Source organism: Rutilus rutilus, assembly GCF_951802725.1.
Source record: "Rutilus rutilus genome assembly, chromosome: 12".
In the NCBI taxonomy this organism is placed as follows: Eukaryota; Metazoa; Chordata; class Actinopteri; order Cypriniformes; family Leuciscidae; genus Rutilus; species Rutilus rutilus.
This window is the reverse complement of record NC_140217.1, coordinates 41,531,098-41,547,073: the sequence shown is the minus strand read 5'-3', so window position 1 is coordinate 41,547,073 and position 15,976 is coordinate 41,531,098. Positions and strand designations below refer to the sequence as shown.

The 15,976-nt window shown below is 46.9% G+C and overlaps 1 protein-coding gene across 12 annotated transcripts in view; it reads right to left on the bottom strand.

Annotated features, from left to right (window-relative positions):
• Positions 1-945: 945 nt before the first annotated feature.
• The window catches only part of LOC311301486 (ubiquitin carboxyl-terminal hydrolase 9X-like), a 50,512-nt gene continuing 35,481 nt past the window's right edge, over positions 946-15,976 (bottom strand). For 9 of the 12 annotated variants that reach the window (XM_084426635.1, XM_084426640.1, XM_084426637.1 and 6 more), the window contains exons 36-46: positions 14,969-15,722; positions 13,190-13,313; positions 11,456-11,681; positions 9,481-9,610; positions 8,462-8,647; positions 8,017-8,237; positions 7,811-7,899; positions 6,732-6,888; positions 4,194-4,445; positions 3,348-3,449; positions 946-2,534 (exon numbers count right to left, since the gene is read on the bottom strand). In XM_084426635.1, the coding sequence (XP_084282761.1) occupies positions 2,406-2,534; positions 3,348-3,449; positions 4,194-4,445; positions 6,732-6,888; positions 7,811-7,899; positions 8,017-8,237; positions 8,462-8,647; positions 9,481-9,610; positions 11,456-11,681; positions 13,190-13,313; positions 14,969-15,722 (2,370 nt within the window). In that variant the 3' untranslated portion in view covers positions 946-2,405. The remainder of the gene's footprint in view (positions 2,535-3,347; positions 3,450-4,193; positions 4,446-6,731; positions 6,889-7,810; positions 7,900-8,016; positions 8,238-8,461; positions 8,648-9,480; positions 9,611-11,455; positions 11,682-13,189; positions 13,314-14,968; positions 15,723-15,976) is intronic. The other 3 variants (XM_084426646.1, XM_084426638.1, XM_084426636.1) reach the window with 1 other exon arrangement.

Sequence of the window (15,976 nt, the reverse complement as noted above, 5' to 3'; positions counted from 1 at the left end):
GAGGCTTTAAAACACACATTAAACTACAGGCCTTTTTAGCTTGTATTGCTTAGTTGGGGACATTTAATTAAATCTACAATATTATTGATCTCCTGCACTGACACCTTATATGAGAACTGAGCTGGACATATGGATATATATATAAGGGTGATTCTCCAACTAGGAGCACTTTGGCACTGTGAGCTTATGGAAAATTCACTCTCTTAAAACAATCTTCCTAGCTTCATTAATGCGTCTTCTAACACAGTATAGCAGTGGGCAGTGTTAGAATTACATGGAATATTATTTTTAACAGTTTTTCTGAAGAACGCTTTCAAAGATGTCATTTCCACCACTTTTCAATTTATGTATTGTATTAAATATTTAAGGTGAATCTATTAAAGTGGATTGTGTTGAGGGAGGTGGAAATGACAGAAAGCCTGGGGACAGACTTATTTTATTCCAAAAACTGTTTAAAATTGTGATATACATATGGAATTTCGATGGTCTGATGTGATTTTATTTGTCCTTAAGACTAACATTTTTAAATCGATCCTTTAATATAATTTTTTAACATTCAAAGAGGGCCAGTCTGGGTTGGGGACAAGCATACAACTGCAACATCTGCTGATAAACAGCCTTGCAAACACAGGGGCAAGATTTGGTGGTCACTAGGATGTTGGAGCATGAACTTCATAAGGACAATTTATTTGTGCATTTATTTACAAAAAAAAGGCCAAGGACACACAAGTGCCTGTAGTTGGAGAATCACCCATAAATGAACTAAAATGAATCACTTTTTTACAACAGAAATGAAGCATCACTGAGCTGACTTAAGCTGGACTGAGACGCTATTTTCTTCTGGAAACTGTTGCATTATTTCCTGTGATGTCTGTAAAGCTGCTGTATAAATGAAGCTGACTCGACTAAAGGCATCAGATGGGGGCAGTGTATTAGACAGACGGGTTAATCAAATACCATTTATTTTTACCTTTAAAGTATAATTTTACAGTGTGCTGGGTTTGTACAGTGCTCGAGGGCTGATCGAGGAATATTACTCATGCACATCTCACAAAAACATCTGTAGAATTCAAACAAAATTAAACCCTGAAAAGGAAAACCAAAGCAAAAGGCAGATGTCATTCTGATGAGGCGTGTGAGGGCGTCAGCAGAGGCCTGCGCTGTAGTGATCACGGTTTAACCCCTTCATCCACTCACTGGCCACTACTGGTCCGGGCTAAGGCCTTCAGTGTGTGCTGGGTCTGGGTTCTGGACGATCCACACGCTGACCGACAGATGCCAGCTACTCAATGATTTAACAAGCATGTGTGTGTGTGTTTCTGCGTGCAGTGGGTATTTGAAACCATCGGAAAGCTAATGAAAAGTCAAGCTTGCATTTAAATGTTTAATTTATTGTTTCTAGTGGTGCGATGCTTCTGTTATTATGCGTCTGTGCAGGAAAAGAAAGACTTCTTCAAAGTAAACTTCAGTAAAGCAGCTCCAGAATCCCACCGTCGCCCGAACAAACAACAGTCGGCAAAAACAGAACTCTGTACAGTAAATATCCTCTTCAAAATAACAACGTAAGGACGACGCCTTCTCATTCAAACGCTCAAACTCTTCTCAGATTCAACAAAATAACCTCTATCAGAGAAAACAGCAGAACTGAAGATGGTGCGGTTCAGTTTCCTTCGCAGGGATTTTGGTTTTCAGACAAAAGAGAACAAGAGCCACACTATGAATCCAGTACAGTACGTGCTGTCGATGAATCCTGTAAATCTCCTCGGAAACAGAGTAGTGTGTCCGTGGCTGCGTTCTCATTGGACAGGGGCAGAGGAAGTGGGCGGGGCCGACTCAGAACTAGGCCAGATGCAGTTCCACTCGAACACCAGATCTTTCACTGTCAGCCTGTTGGAAACACACATGAAACATCGAGATGTGCCGCTCCGAGCGTCTGGATAGAGTGTGTTAAAGAGCCTGACAGGAGATGACATCACACTCCTAACAGGCCAAAGGCTTCCTGATGAATGGAGAAAACAAAAGAAACAAAAGTGCTGAAAGACTCCAATGACTCCGAGTCGATCCACAAACGACGAAGCCTCGGGTTTCCCTTCATTCTGCTGTGTGTGTTACAGGATGATGATGATGATGATGATGATGATGATGTCGTCTCTGGAAATGGAGGGCGTCCCAAACTCCAGATTTCTGCACACTATCTCCACAGCATCACCACTCCTGCCGGTTCACACAGAGCTCTGTGTGTGTGTGTGTGTGTGTGTGTGTGTGTGTGTGTTTGCGCACCGAACTCTGCAGCGTTGAGATCCGCGTGTGTGTGTGTGAGGAGAGAGAGTCAGCACTGCAGGAGTTGGGTGTGTTACGCGAGTGTGTTCTCCGGTTCTGGTCTCTGGAACGAGCGGGTCGAGTCTCTACTCTTTACTCTGGGCCGGGGGAGCCTCGTCAGACCCGTCCCAGCTCTCCTGACTCGCCCGCTGAGGGTTATTCATGTGCTGAGCGGCCGGCCCGGTGTACGGCTGCCCGTGAGGAAGAGTGTTCACCTGCGGAGAGAGAGAGAGAGAGAGAGAGAGAGAGAGATAAGCCGGGTGTGCACTGTGATTTATAATAGTCCTCGCTGTAAAAGTGCATTTAGAAGTCGCTGCAGAAGAAGAGTTTGTGCTAAACGCTAGGCTAGTGGCGTGTGTGTCGCTCACCTGCTGATACTGAGGCTGTGCTAAACGCTAGGCTAGTGGTGTGTGTGTCGCTCACCTGCTGATACTGAGGCTGTGCTAAACGCTAGGCTAGTGGTGTGTGTGTCGCTCACCTGCTGATACTGAGGCTGTGCTAAACGCTAGGCTAGTGGTGTGTGTGTCGCTCACCTGCTGATACTGAGGCTGTGCTAAACGCTAGGCTAGTGGCGTGTGTGTCGCTCACCTGCTGATACTGAGGCTGTGCTAAACGCTAGGCTAGTGGTGTGTGTGTCGCTCACCTGCTGATACTGAGGCTGTGCTAAACGCTAGGCTAGTGGCGTGTGTGTCGCTCACCTGCTGATACTGAGGCTGTGCTAAACGCTAGGCTAGTGGTGTGTGTGTCGCTCACCTGCTGATACTGAGGCTGTGCTAAACGCTAGGCTAGTGGTGTGTGTGTCGCTCACCTGCTGATACTGAGGCTGTGCTAAACGCTAGGCTAGTGGCGTGTGTGTCGCTCACCTGCTGATACTGAGGCTGTGCTAAACGCTAGGCTAGTGGTGTGTGTGTCGCTCACCTGCTGATACTGAGGCTGTGCTAAACGCTAGGCTAGTGGCGTGTGTGTCGCTCACCTGCTGATACTGAGGCTGTGCTAAACGCTAGGCTAGTGGTGTGTGTGTCGCTCACCTGCTGATACTGAGGCTGTGTCGCTGGAGAGTGAGGATAGAGGGCCGTGTCTTCAGGCGGCGTCGAGTCGTGCTCATCAGGGGCTTCCTGGTCGTCGGGCTCCTGAACACATCAAACAAACGTGTGTGTCGATTAGCAGAGAGCAGTGCTGACAACACCGCGGGTTAATGTTCGGCTCCCAGAGAACGCGTCGCCCGATGACACGTACAGCTGAACTCAAGGCTGCACGATATTTCAAGACACTGAGATTCCTGCGATATTTAATGCGTTATGAAAAGATCTTTACCAGATGATTTTAATAACTGTATTTGGGAAAGATGAATTATTCTAGAGTGTTTTGTTGGGGGGGGGTTAAACTACAAAGAAAATATATTAAAAAAATTATTAAAAAGGTGAAATATAACTTTTTGCTCTGAGGACTGAGGAGATGAACGATTTCAGAAAAACTTAAAAAAATATAGGTGTTCATACTTGGGTTTGATTTTGCAAGAAGCAACTCGAACTACTATTAAAATACTACTATTTACATCTTCATTTCTGCCTTTTTCAAATGGCAAACCATCAAGCTTTTATTTTGACGGGTTGCTGCCGGTCATGAACCACATGACACGCTTCACTCTGAAACCGCTAGCGCATACGTTTATTTTATTAAACCGTAGCGATATCTCTGTTGTTCTGATAGATATCGTGCAGCCCTACCTTGAGCGAAAACTGTGGATAAAAGCGTCAGCAAACTGCATGAATGTAGACGTTAACAACTTTGCAATAAAACAAAAACTTCAAAATCTTAATATCTTCCTAAACATCTCAGAGTCGCACCCGTTATGCAGAAGCAGCTGAACTCACCAGAGGCGTAGGGTGAGGTTTGAGTGACTGAGCGCTCACCTCTTCAGGACAGAGCTCGCAGGCCTTGGCTAGCGTCATGCGCGCGCTGTGGGAGCGCTCCAGGAAGTAGCCGTTGGACGTCTCGTTGCTCTGCACTGGCGGAGACCAGTTGTTGTATGTGTACTGAGGGTTTCCAGTGTAAGGCCTGCGCTCCAGCTCGTCTCCCAGCCATTCCACCGCCCACGTCCACTTCCTCTTCAGGTCCCCGTTACTCTACACACATGCACAACACAGTCACTGCAACCAGCTCTTATTCACCCAGCGCTACAGCATATAAACGCTCTCAAAATTCTGTATTATGAATTTTTAAGGCCAGACAAGTAATTTGATGAGGTCAGTTTCTAAAGAAAGACACGCCTGCGCACATATATATTCATACGCACACACCTATTGACTAAACCCATGACTGAACACGTCAGCGTTCTCACAGGTTCATGTTTTTGAAGTTTACACGGAGATGATCACATTTTAAAAATGTTTCACTGCTTGCACCTTGTATCCTGTTCCAGAGTGTGTGTTCTCGAGCTCCAGAGTGTGTGTTCTCGAGCTCCAGAGTGTGTGTTCTCGAGCCCCAGAGTGTGTGTTCTCGAGCTCCAGAGTGTGTGTTCTCGAGCCCCAGAGTGTGTGTTCTCGAGCTCCAGAGTGTGTTCTTGAGCTCCAGAGTGTGTTCTCGAGCTCCAGAGTGTGTGTTCTCGAGCTCCAGAGTGTGTGTTCTCGAGCTCCAGAGTGTGTTCTCGAGCCCCAGAGTGTGTGTTCTCGAGCTCCAGAGTGTGTTCTCGAGCCCCAGAGTGTGTGTTCTCGAGCTCCAGAGCGTGTGTTCTCGAGCTCCAGAGCGTGTGTTCTCGAGCTCCAGAGTGTGTGTTCTCGAGCCCCAGAGTGTGTGTTCTCGAGCCCCAGAGTGTGTGTTCTCGAGCTCCAGAGTGTGTGTTCTCGAGCCCCAGAGTGTGTGTTCTCGAGCTCCAGAGTGTGTGTTCTCGAGCCCCAGAGTGTGTGTTCTCGAGCCCCAGAGTGTGTGTTCTCGAGCTCCAGAGTGTGTGTTCTCGAGCTCCAGAGTGTGTGTTCTCGAGCTCCAGAGTGTGTGTTCTCGAGCCCCAGAGTGTGTGTTCTCGAGCTCCAGAGTGTGTGTTCTCGAGCTCCAGAGTGTGTTCTCGAGCTCCAGAGTGTGTTCTCGAGCTCCAGAGTGTGTTCTCGAGCTCCAGAGTGTGTGTTCTCGAGCTCCAGAGTGTGTTCTCGAGCCCCAGAGTGTGTGTTCTCGAGCTCCAGAGTGTGTTCTCGAGCCCCAGAGAGTGTGTTCTCGAGCTCCAGAGCGTGTGTTCTCGAGCTCCAGAGCGTGTGTTCTCGAGCTCCAGAGTGTGTGTTCTCGAGCCCCAGAGTGTGTGTTCTCGAGCCCCAGAGTGTGTGTTCTCGAGCTCCAGAGTGTGTGTTCTCGAGCCCCAGAGTGTGTGTTCTCGAGCTCCAGAGTGTGTGTTCTCGAGCCCCAGAGTGTGTGTTCTCGAGCCCCAGAGTGTGTGTTCTCGAGCTCCAGAGCGTGTGTTCTCGAGCTCCAGAGCGTGTGTTCTCGAGCGCCAGAGAGTGTGTTCTCGAGCCCCAGAGCGTGTGTTCTCGAGCTCCAGAGCGTGTGTTCTCGAGCCCCAGAGCGTGTGTTCTCGAGCCCCAGAGCGTGTGTTCTCGAGCCCCAGAGCGTGTGTTCTCGAGCCCCAGAGCGTGTGTTCTCGAGCTCCAGAGCGTGTGTTCTCGAGCCCCAGAGCGTGTGTTCTCGAGCCCCAGAGCGTGTGTTCTCGAGCCCCAGAGCGTGTGTTCTCGAGCCCCAGAGCGTGTGTTCTCGAGCTCCAGAGCGTGTGTTCTCGAGCCCCAGAGCGTGTGTTCTCGAGCCCCAGAGCGTGTGTTCTCGAGCCCCAGAGCGTGTGTTCTCGAGCCCCAGAGCGTGTGTTCTCGAGCCCCAGAGCGTGTGTTCTCGAGCTCCAGAGCGTGTGTTCTCGAGCCCCAGAGTGTGTGTTCTCGAGCCCCAGAGCGTGTGTTCTCGAGCCCCAGAGTGTGTGTTCTCGAGCTCAAACACTGTGTGTGAACAAACGGCCAGAACACATTAAAGTTTCTGTTTCCTGTGAGAACGGTGTGTGTTAGCAGCCACTAAACTAATGATCTTTACAACGGAAGTGAATCAATCAAAACTAACTTTTTCTGGACAATAACTTTATTCTAGATCTGCTGTAAAGCCTAATCTCTGTTACTGTAATCTCCTGTTATCACTGTAAAGCTGCTGTGGATCATCTGTATTAGAGCGCTGTATAAATGAAGGAGACTTGAATGGGCAACATGATAGAGAAACGAAGCTGACGAATGTCCCTTTCCCGAGCGCTCAGACAGATCCTCCGGCTGCCGACGAGACGAGCCTCCTAGAGTCGCTCCTGCTGTGCTAACTGCACTCTGGGATTGAGCAGGAAGTGTGTGGGTGTGGGTGTGTGTGGGTGTGGGTGTGTGTGGATGGTGTGCACAGCTCACCTGCAGGATCTGATAGGCCACAGAGCAGTTGCTGAACAGCGCCACCATGCACTTAATGCACTGATAGGCCCGTTTCTGGTAATGGTTCTTGGAGCGCTGGATGGTGTCGAAGAGCCCGTCTCGGTCATCAGGGATGCCCTTCAGAACATTGTGGATCCTAAACAGAGAAGGACACGGGCAGGAGTGAGGACACTTGCTCAACATCGGCTGTTGACACGTGCAGCAATGATGCTGTTATTCCCAGTAATCAGAGCCAGGGTGTAACCGCAGTGATGTTTACATGACACGAGCAAACCTCTTCACTTCCGCCTACACGCAGTTTTCATTTTTCTGATTATCTCCAAGAATTGTGTGAAGAATCTACAGGTGATGAACGCATACATCATGTGTCCCTGTTTTAAACTACTAAAAACATTTCTATGGACGCATTCAGTGACGCACGTAAACGTGTCATCATTATACTGCATTACATTCATGTCACACAACGTTGTCAACATAAACTTGTTTATTCAGCAACTTCTTCCCTGCTGGTCATGGAGCCGTCACGAGCAGAGAGTGGAGGAGAGGCCATTAGAGTCTTTACATGCCTATTTATTGCCAAAGTGTAAAGGTTTAGAGGCTCATCGGTCACTGTTTCCCATGTTCGTAGAGTTAGTTTCTGGAGTAAATATATAGGCTATAATCTGCGTGCGGTTTAATAATGGCGGGTGCTGGTGTTTCGCGTGCGTTCGGCCAATCAGCGAACACTACCGTCCCGGAGAGTTCCTCTAGCGCTGGGTTAGAGCGACTCTGAAGGAGGAGTAAAGTAGTTCCTCCAAAAGAGTTTCTAGAACTAAAATCGCTCCTAGTTCCTGCGGTGCGAACACGCCGACATCCGGGAACGTCCGCCAATAGCTCTAGGAACGATGAAGAGGTTCCTCCGGTGGGAAAGCCCCTGATGGACACTACAACTATGAGCTTAATCGCATCAATTTGATCAAAGCATTGCGTTTACATGAGGTAAAGTTTAATCAGAATACATTCCCTGAATCTCATTATAATCTTGTTATGAGTGAGCATGTGACCGCAGTGAGTCTCACCTGTGCGTCTGCCACGAGTCCTCGATCAGGAGGATCTGCAGAAGGAGATCCAGGTACGGCCTCAGCTCGTAGGTGTAGGAATACGCCACCTAGCAGAGAACCTTCAGTGAGTGTCGTGAGGAAGAAACACACACACACACACACACACACACTCACACGCACGCACTCTCACACACTCACTCACGCACACACACACACACACACACCTGCCAGAGCAGCTCGCTGAGCACCGTGGAGGAGAACTGAGGGTTCTCCCAGCAGCAGAAGCGCAGCAGCTTCACCGTCTCCTCAGAGTTGCTGCAGTCCTCGATGATCTTCTTCACGTAGCTGGTGCGCACGAACAGGGTCTCGGCCACGGGCGGCTGCAGGGGCATGATGGGAAGCGTGAGGCCGGGGTCACCGTACGGGTTGGCCAGCGGGGGGTTCCCTGTCGGAGAACAGTGGCTCAGATCAGCTGACAGTAGGGATGGGCCATATATTAGCTTTGCGATTTACCGGTAAAACTTCTCCTCACGATGAGAATTAGTTCCTGCGATAATATCGCTAAAGGCTAGTGATGATGTGCTTCTGTTCGGGACCCATTCATTCATAGCTCACGTGCAGCGAAAACACCAGACGTGAAGCAGGAAAGACAGCAGGACTACCCCTCACCGTTAATGGAGGACTGCATGCGCGAGGACACGTCGCAGCACCGCAGCAGCAGCGACACCACCGTGTAGAGTTTGCCCAGCTCTGCGTACTGGTACTTGATGGGAGGACCGGGACCCTCGTCCAGCGCCACCAGCATGAAGGTGGACGGCACGCTTAACTTCAGCAGCTGCGTCTTCTCTGCCAGACCTGCAACAGACAGATGGGTAATATTAAGACGCTCAGTTACCCTTAAAGGTGACATATTATGCCCCTTTTCACCAGATGTAATATAAATCTCTGGTGTCTCCAGAATGTGTGTGAAATTTCAGCTCAGAATACCAGATCATTTATTCTATCTTGTCAAATCTGCCCCATTTAGGGTGTGAGCAAAAACGTGGTGTTTTTGTGTGTGTCCCTTTAAATGTAAATGTGATTTAGCTCCGCCTCCGTTCAGAAGAGGGCGGAGTCTTTACATGAGCTTCAGAAACTCCGGCAATAACAAAACAGGCCAATCTCCCTCATCCAGAATCCCAGAATCACCAGTAGCGAGTTACATTGATCATCTCATCATCATGTTGAACTTCTCCACAAGTGTCCACAGTTCCTGAGGTCTTTATAAGACAGCGGTGACATGTTCTGGTCAATAGTGTTCAGTGCTCGTCTGTGCTCAACCACAGAACAGTTTCAGGCTTTGCTGGATCTTTATCATTGCGTTAGAACTGGTCTCTGTTGTCGCTCGTGAAACCAAATGTCGGCTGGTGTGTGTAAACGTGCAGATTAAGGGCCGGTAATATTATAATAAGATCCTCTTCATACGTCAGAAGGGGAAGAAATCTGATCGGCTTATTTTCTGACATGCTTGCAGAGAAAGGCTCACCAGAACACAGTTACTGGGTTTCACTTTTCATGTTTTCTGTGTCGGTAGAAGCACCGGATTACAGCACTAACACACGGGAAGAGTCAGATTTTCCTGCTATGTCCCCTTTAACCTTCTGCGCTCCCTGTGCAGACTCATGGGAGTCGAGAGAACGAACACTCACCCAGGTTGGCGTACATGACGAAGAGGTTGAAGTACTGCTGAAGGTGCCGCCCGTGTTCGGACACTTCTCTCCTCAGCAAGTTCAGCACCGCCCGTAACAGGTGATCGCTCAGGGTCACGGGGTCACAGGCCTGTTCACAACGACAAACGGCTGTTTAAACGCCACGCCAGCTTCTGTGGCTCTTCATGATGAGAAACCTTATAAGCTTTTTAAAATCTAAAGACTAAATTTGGTCTAAAGGAGTTCCCCGATGATTTACTCTCCTCCACGTCATCCAAGATGTTCATGTTCTCTTTCTTCAGTGGAAAAGAAATGAAGGTTTTTGAGGAAAACACCAGGATGTTTCTCCATATAGTGTCTTCAATGGGGTCCAACGGGTCGAAGGTCCAGATGTGAGTTTCAGTGCATTTGTGGTTAAAAGTATATAAATGATTATTTGTTATAAAATGTCGGCTGGTTTGTCTAGATAAGACTCTTATTCCTCGGCTGGATCGTGTCGAGACTTTGAAGCTGCACTGAAACTCACATCTGGACCTTCAGCCCGTTGGACCCCATTGAAGACACTATATGGAGAAACATCCTGGTGTTTTCCTCAAAAACCTTCATTTCTTTTCCACTGAAGAAAGAAAGACATGAACATCTTGGATGACGTGAAGGAGTGTAAAGTATCAGGAGATTTTAATTCTGAAGTGAACTACTACTTTAACATTGTTAAAAAATTATTTTAAAGATTTGACTGAATTAAAAAAAAAATGGCTAAATCCATCATCACTATCTAATAAAACATGCTACAGGGATACAGGGATACAGGCTATCCATGCTACAGGGATACAGGGATACAGGCTATCCATGCTACAGGGATACAGGGATACAGGCTATCCATGCTACAGGGATACAGGCTATCCATGCTACAGGGATACAGGGATACAGGGATACAGGGATACAGGCTATCCATGCTACAGGGATACAGGGATACAGGGATACAGGCTATCCATGCTACAGGGATACAGGGATACAGGGATACAGGCTATCCATGCTACAGGGATACAGGATTTTGACAAAGAGAACATGTTGGTGGATCTTTTCCTAATATTAAAAACTTGTGTGTCATCCTGTAACGGCCTATTCGGCAACTGGTATAAACAATGGAGTCTAGAACCCACTTTTGCTTGCCATTTGTTAAAGTGCCCCATTATGCTTTTTCAGATGTTCCCTTTCATAATAGAGCTGTCTGTGATTGTAAAAGCTCTGAAAGATCAAAGTGCAGATAAATAAAGTTTTTGTTTCCTAAAACAAAGTGATTCTGAGCTGAAACGAGTCGTCAGTAATTCAGTCTCTGTTGATCCTGTGTAGGTTTGTAACTCATTAGCATAATGTCAGCCTGTGGTGTTGATTGGCTGAGCAGCGTCTCTTAGCCCCGCCCTCAAACACTGTAGTGTCTCTGAGACTGGAAGAGTTTGGTTCGTGTTGTTCATGTGGAGAAGACGCTGTTTTCTGAGATTGATCCGGTAAAACCCACGCCATCGTTACTGTTCGTATCACTGAGATCAAGAGCTGAGATTCAGATATGATAATGAGCGTTTGCTTTCTGACCAATCACAGCAGAGCAGCTCTCAGAGAGGCGGGGCTTAGAGAGACTGAATCCTTGAAGCGTTTCAGACACTGAGAGAAAAGAGCTGAAGCTGCAGTGGAAACTAGGAACCTTTAAAAATAGCATCATAGGGGCATTTTAATATAGGAACTTTCCTGTCTCCCATTTAAAAGACCTTTAAAAACTGATAAATCCATTTCATCCCCAAAATGTTTTCAGCCTAGTCTACATGACACGGATAAGCACAATGAGGTTTAGCTGAATCACTGGTTGAGGAACGTGGGACACGGATCTGTGAGATCCTTCTGTACTGGTTTCTCTCCTGTACTGGTTTCTCTCCTGTACTGGCTTCTCTCCTGTACTGGTTTCACTGGTTTCTCTCACCTGTGTGGATGTGCTGGGAGAGGTAACTGGAGCAGGACACGGGCCGTCCTGCAGGGAAAAGTGTGCGATGAAAACGATTAGCTTGGCGAAGGCTCCGCGGACCTCGGCACTGGGACACTCCAGCAGGAACTCGGAGAAGCGCGTGGGGAAGGAGAACAACACGCTGTGAGCAAACCAGCTGCGCACGTTCTTGCTGTGACGCAACAGCAGACACAGGGCGTCATACCTGACGGAGAAACAGAAGAGAGAGGGGTCAGGTGACACTGAACACACACCTGGACCGGACACTAGTGGCGCAACGGATCACAACACTCACGGTTCGGATCATCTACGGTTTTTGAGCTACGGATCGGATCATTTTTCGGGTTTAGCAAAAAAAATTCAATTATGTATAAATTATAAAAAAAAAAATGTTTTATATTATTATAACTTTGCTTTTTATTTATTACTTAAAGCTCACTTGAAGTTCTTCGATACCACATCAAAAACTGCTAGCCTAACTGGTAAAGTTCAAACATTATTAAAGACAAGTGAACAGTCAGTGATAAAATAAGAACAATTACACAAATTACAAGCAGAGACTAAATAAAGCCTAATATTCCTGCTGTTGTCTGTCATTAATGTTAATAAAACAACAAAATACAGCTTTAACAAAATATTTGTTTACAGTGAATAGTGTTATTTTACATTTAGGCCTAGTTTTTCATTTCTGTACCTGAATACTGCTGTTAGACTTTATAACTTTTTAACATTTAGTATTAATCTCTGCTTATAATTTGTGTATTTGTTCTTATTTTATTACTGACTGTTTTATTTTTAATAGTTTTGGGTTGGACTTTTATATTTAGACTTTTTGAACTATATCTGTGTAGTGTGAACGGCCTTTAGTAATTCCCATACTTTCATGACTTGACTATTATTCTATTACTATTATAGTGGTAGTGTTAAATTCGTTAAATTATGAAACGACACTAACGAAGTTCTTGCGCTGGTTTCTGTGAGTAAAACTGCGATCAAACCTTCTGTAATAATTCCAAACATGAATCTCGACTATATGAATAAATGCACATACGCAGCGCTGTGTGACAATAAATAGTCTATTTTCTATTATTATTATTATTAATAGAAAATAAATAATACAAAAAAAATTTTTTTTGCTGTTGTTTTAATAAAAAAACACGAATGTAATTTGGTATTAGGTTACAAATTTCACCGTTTTAATTTTTGAGAGAAATGTTTTTATAATGTTACAGAATGGATTAATTTATGACAAATAGTCTATGAACAAAAATCAGGAAACTAGATTAGGTGAAATAAACCAAACATACGAGTTCTATGAGACATTCTCTGGATTTGTACTTGATATGAAAGAGCAATAATTCTGATGAAATGCAAATATACATTTCTCAAATGACAACAATTGTTGTGATTATAATTTTAAGCAAAATAATCATTGGCCTATTATCAATGTAACCATTATGCAGCATAATGAAAATATGACTAAGTTTTCATTGACTAAAACTAGATAAAATGCCCAGGCTTTTAGTCGACTAACCCATGACTGATGAAAACAGGGCAAGACTAAATATGATAAAAACTAAAAAGTACATTTGACACAGGACTAAGACTAAATGTAAAAATAGCTGACAAAATGAACACTTTATAGTCGGCGTGTCCTCAGTTTCGACAGCTGACGCACAGCTAACGCTCAGCTAACGCTCAGCTAACGCTCACCAGTCGCTCGCAGGGCCTCGGACGACCTTCTTCGTGTGGAAGCCGGTGCTAAACAGGAATCTGGCAGCAAGCTGTATACTTATCATGGCTATTTCTTCAGCTTCTGGTAAAAGGTGATCTTGACCTAGAAGGAGCAGAGAAGAGGAGCATCTCAATACGACAATTCACCATGACGTCACAACAGTAATAGACGTTCTTCCGGGTGGCAAAAGCCGAAGCGTTCCTATGGCAACGCTAGTAAATTGCTTGGAATGGAGGCCCACCGTCGACAGGAAAAATGTAATAATTTTATTTTTTTTATGAAATATAATGCTTTTTTTTATCATAATAACAACTGTGTTTAATGATATAAGTAAAAAAATATAATAAATATGTAATATAGTAGGCCTACACATAATTAGCAAAATACTCTCTATAGCTCTTTTTTTCTAGCCCAAATAACGTGCTATATAGCCTATCATGGTCATTAAATGGCTTTCCTGAGGTAAATGTTATGTGACAGTTGTTCTCCAGCTGTTATATTGACCTTTGCGCGGTTGAAAAACACTGACTGGTCGATATTATGTATGAGGAATATACATTTCGGTAAGTTGCGTGAGAAAATGGATGTGTGGCGTGAGAGCGTGTGAAAAGTGACAATTGCGTGAGTCTCACAGTGAATGCGTGAGAGTGGGCAGCCCTCTTTTACTTCAGGCAGTGACTGGCAATGAGTCTCTTCATCAAAAGAGACAAGTTTACTAATATTAGTCTCGAATTTCCCCGGCGGAAGATAAATGCTCTGCTGTGATTCTGAAGATGGACCGTTTTGAGAATACACGAAGCAGAGTTGAAGGGCAAGCAGGGTTGGCAGCAGAAATGTAAACGTTGGATGAATCATATCATTTAGGGGATCATTAAGATTTCCTACTTTTGACGACACAGCGTCCACTCGCTATAACCTCCTCACCCACAGGACATCGATGAAACCCCTACAGCTTTTGCTGTATATCTGGCAGCACAACCCCAAACACAACACGTTTTCATCATCGTTTTAACTTTGATCAACAACAATGTTTTTAACTATGTAACGGTTGCAGTCGCCCGCTGGATCTCTTCAGTTAGGGCTCTTACAGAGTCAACGCATCGATACGCATACGCGCCTGCAAGGCTACGCATCGCTTCGGCCGCCATTATGCGTCTATGCGTAGCAAAATGTGTCGTCCCAGTTTTTGATACGCGACGCACCGTTGCATGCAATACTATGCGTTGTTGGTGGGGGCGATACTGCAAGTTGCTTGCGTCCGACGTGTAGACTATGAAAGGGAGCACGTCGCTCACGTTGACTCTGTAAGAGCCCCTAGTCAGTGGAAGCTGCTCGCGTTCTGCCACCCGGAAGTTACTCGGTGCCTATTGTTTACAAACATTCTGAAAAGGCCTATAGATCAGACGTTTGCAGATCCTCAGACACGAGCCACTGACTGAGGCCGAGTCCACACGCACACGGGCTTTCCTCCACATTCACGTCCACATGAAAACGCAAGAACACGCTGTCAAAAGCATGCCAAACCAACAGGTGGCGATATAAGTGTAGAAACCGGAGATTTTGGCTTGTGATGTCAGAACCGGAGCTGGTAATAACGTTTTTTCCAGGCTTCTGATTGGCCAACATTGCTTTTACAGTTGATAAAAATCTTCACCCTGGAGTTTTCATTAAGTTTGGTCTCAGTGAGCAGATCCTGCGTGTGCGTGTGGACGAGCGGCCGGAGCTGTTGGCGTGGACAGGGCCTGAGGGGGTCTCACCTGGAGGAGGGTTCAGGTATACGCTGTTGCAGGTCAGCAGCTTCTTCATGAACTGGAAGTACTCGAGGCTGAACTGCATGCGGCTGTGCATGAACTGCACGTTCTGCTTGCAGACGCTGGCCTCGATGGCCAAGGGCATCTTGGGTTGGTTGGGCCGGGACGCGAGCGTGAGTTCGGTGATGTACTTCAACAGCTCGCCGTCGCCCCCTGTGGCGTCCATGCGCTCGTAGAACAGGATATAGGCGTTCCACCAGCGCTTCTGCCGCCGGTACGACATGCGCTTCATCATGTGATCGAACACCTCGCCCATGTACTCTCCACCAAAGCACTGGTTCTTCATCTCCTCGTCGTCGTCCATCTTACACTCCGTCACGTCACCGTCGTCAAACTTATACCAGCGGTCCTTCAGCCCGTCGCCGTCGCTGCCGTGGCGCTGCACGATGTACGAGTAGTAGTGTCCGCCGCTAGCCTGACCCGAGTGCACTAGCACGCCCACGAGCCTGTAGCGCGAGCTAGCGTCGGGATCCGCCGGGGGGTTCTCCGGGATAACCTGGCTCTCCAGCGGAACCTCGTCCCCCTCCAGCTTTGCCACGCCGGCCACCGTGTACGGCTCCATGTCCAGCTCGCGAGGGAACTCGAAGTAATCGTTGAACTTGATCGCACACTCGCGCTCCCAATCGTAGTCGAAGCGCTTCAGCTGGATGGCTAACACCGGCGGGAGCTTCTTTATGAGGAGACGCTTCACGGTGTCCACCTGGCGGAAAACCACAGGATAGATGGAGAGAGAGAGAGAGAGGGGGAGAGAGGGGGAGAGAGAGAGAGAGAGAGGGGGGGGGGAGAGAGGGGGGAGGGGGAGAGAGAGAGAGAGAGAGAGAGGGGGGGGGGGGAGAGAGAGGGGGGGGGAGAGAGAGAGAGAGAGAGAGAGGGGGGGGGGGGGGGGGAGAGAGAGAGAGAGAGAGAGAGATTAATGCCATGTCAGCTTCTAAGGCTTTTTTCATGACAAAAATT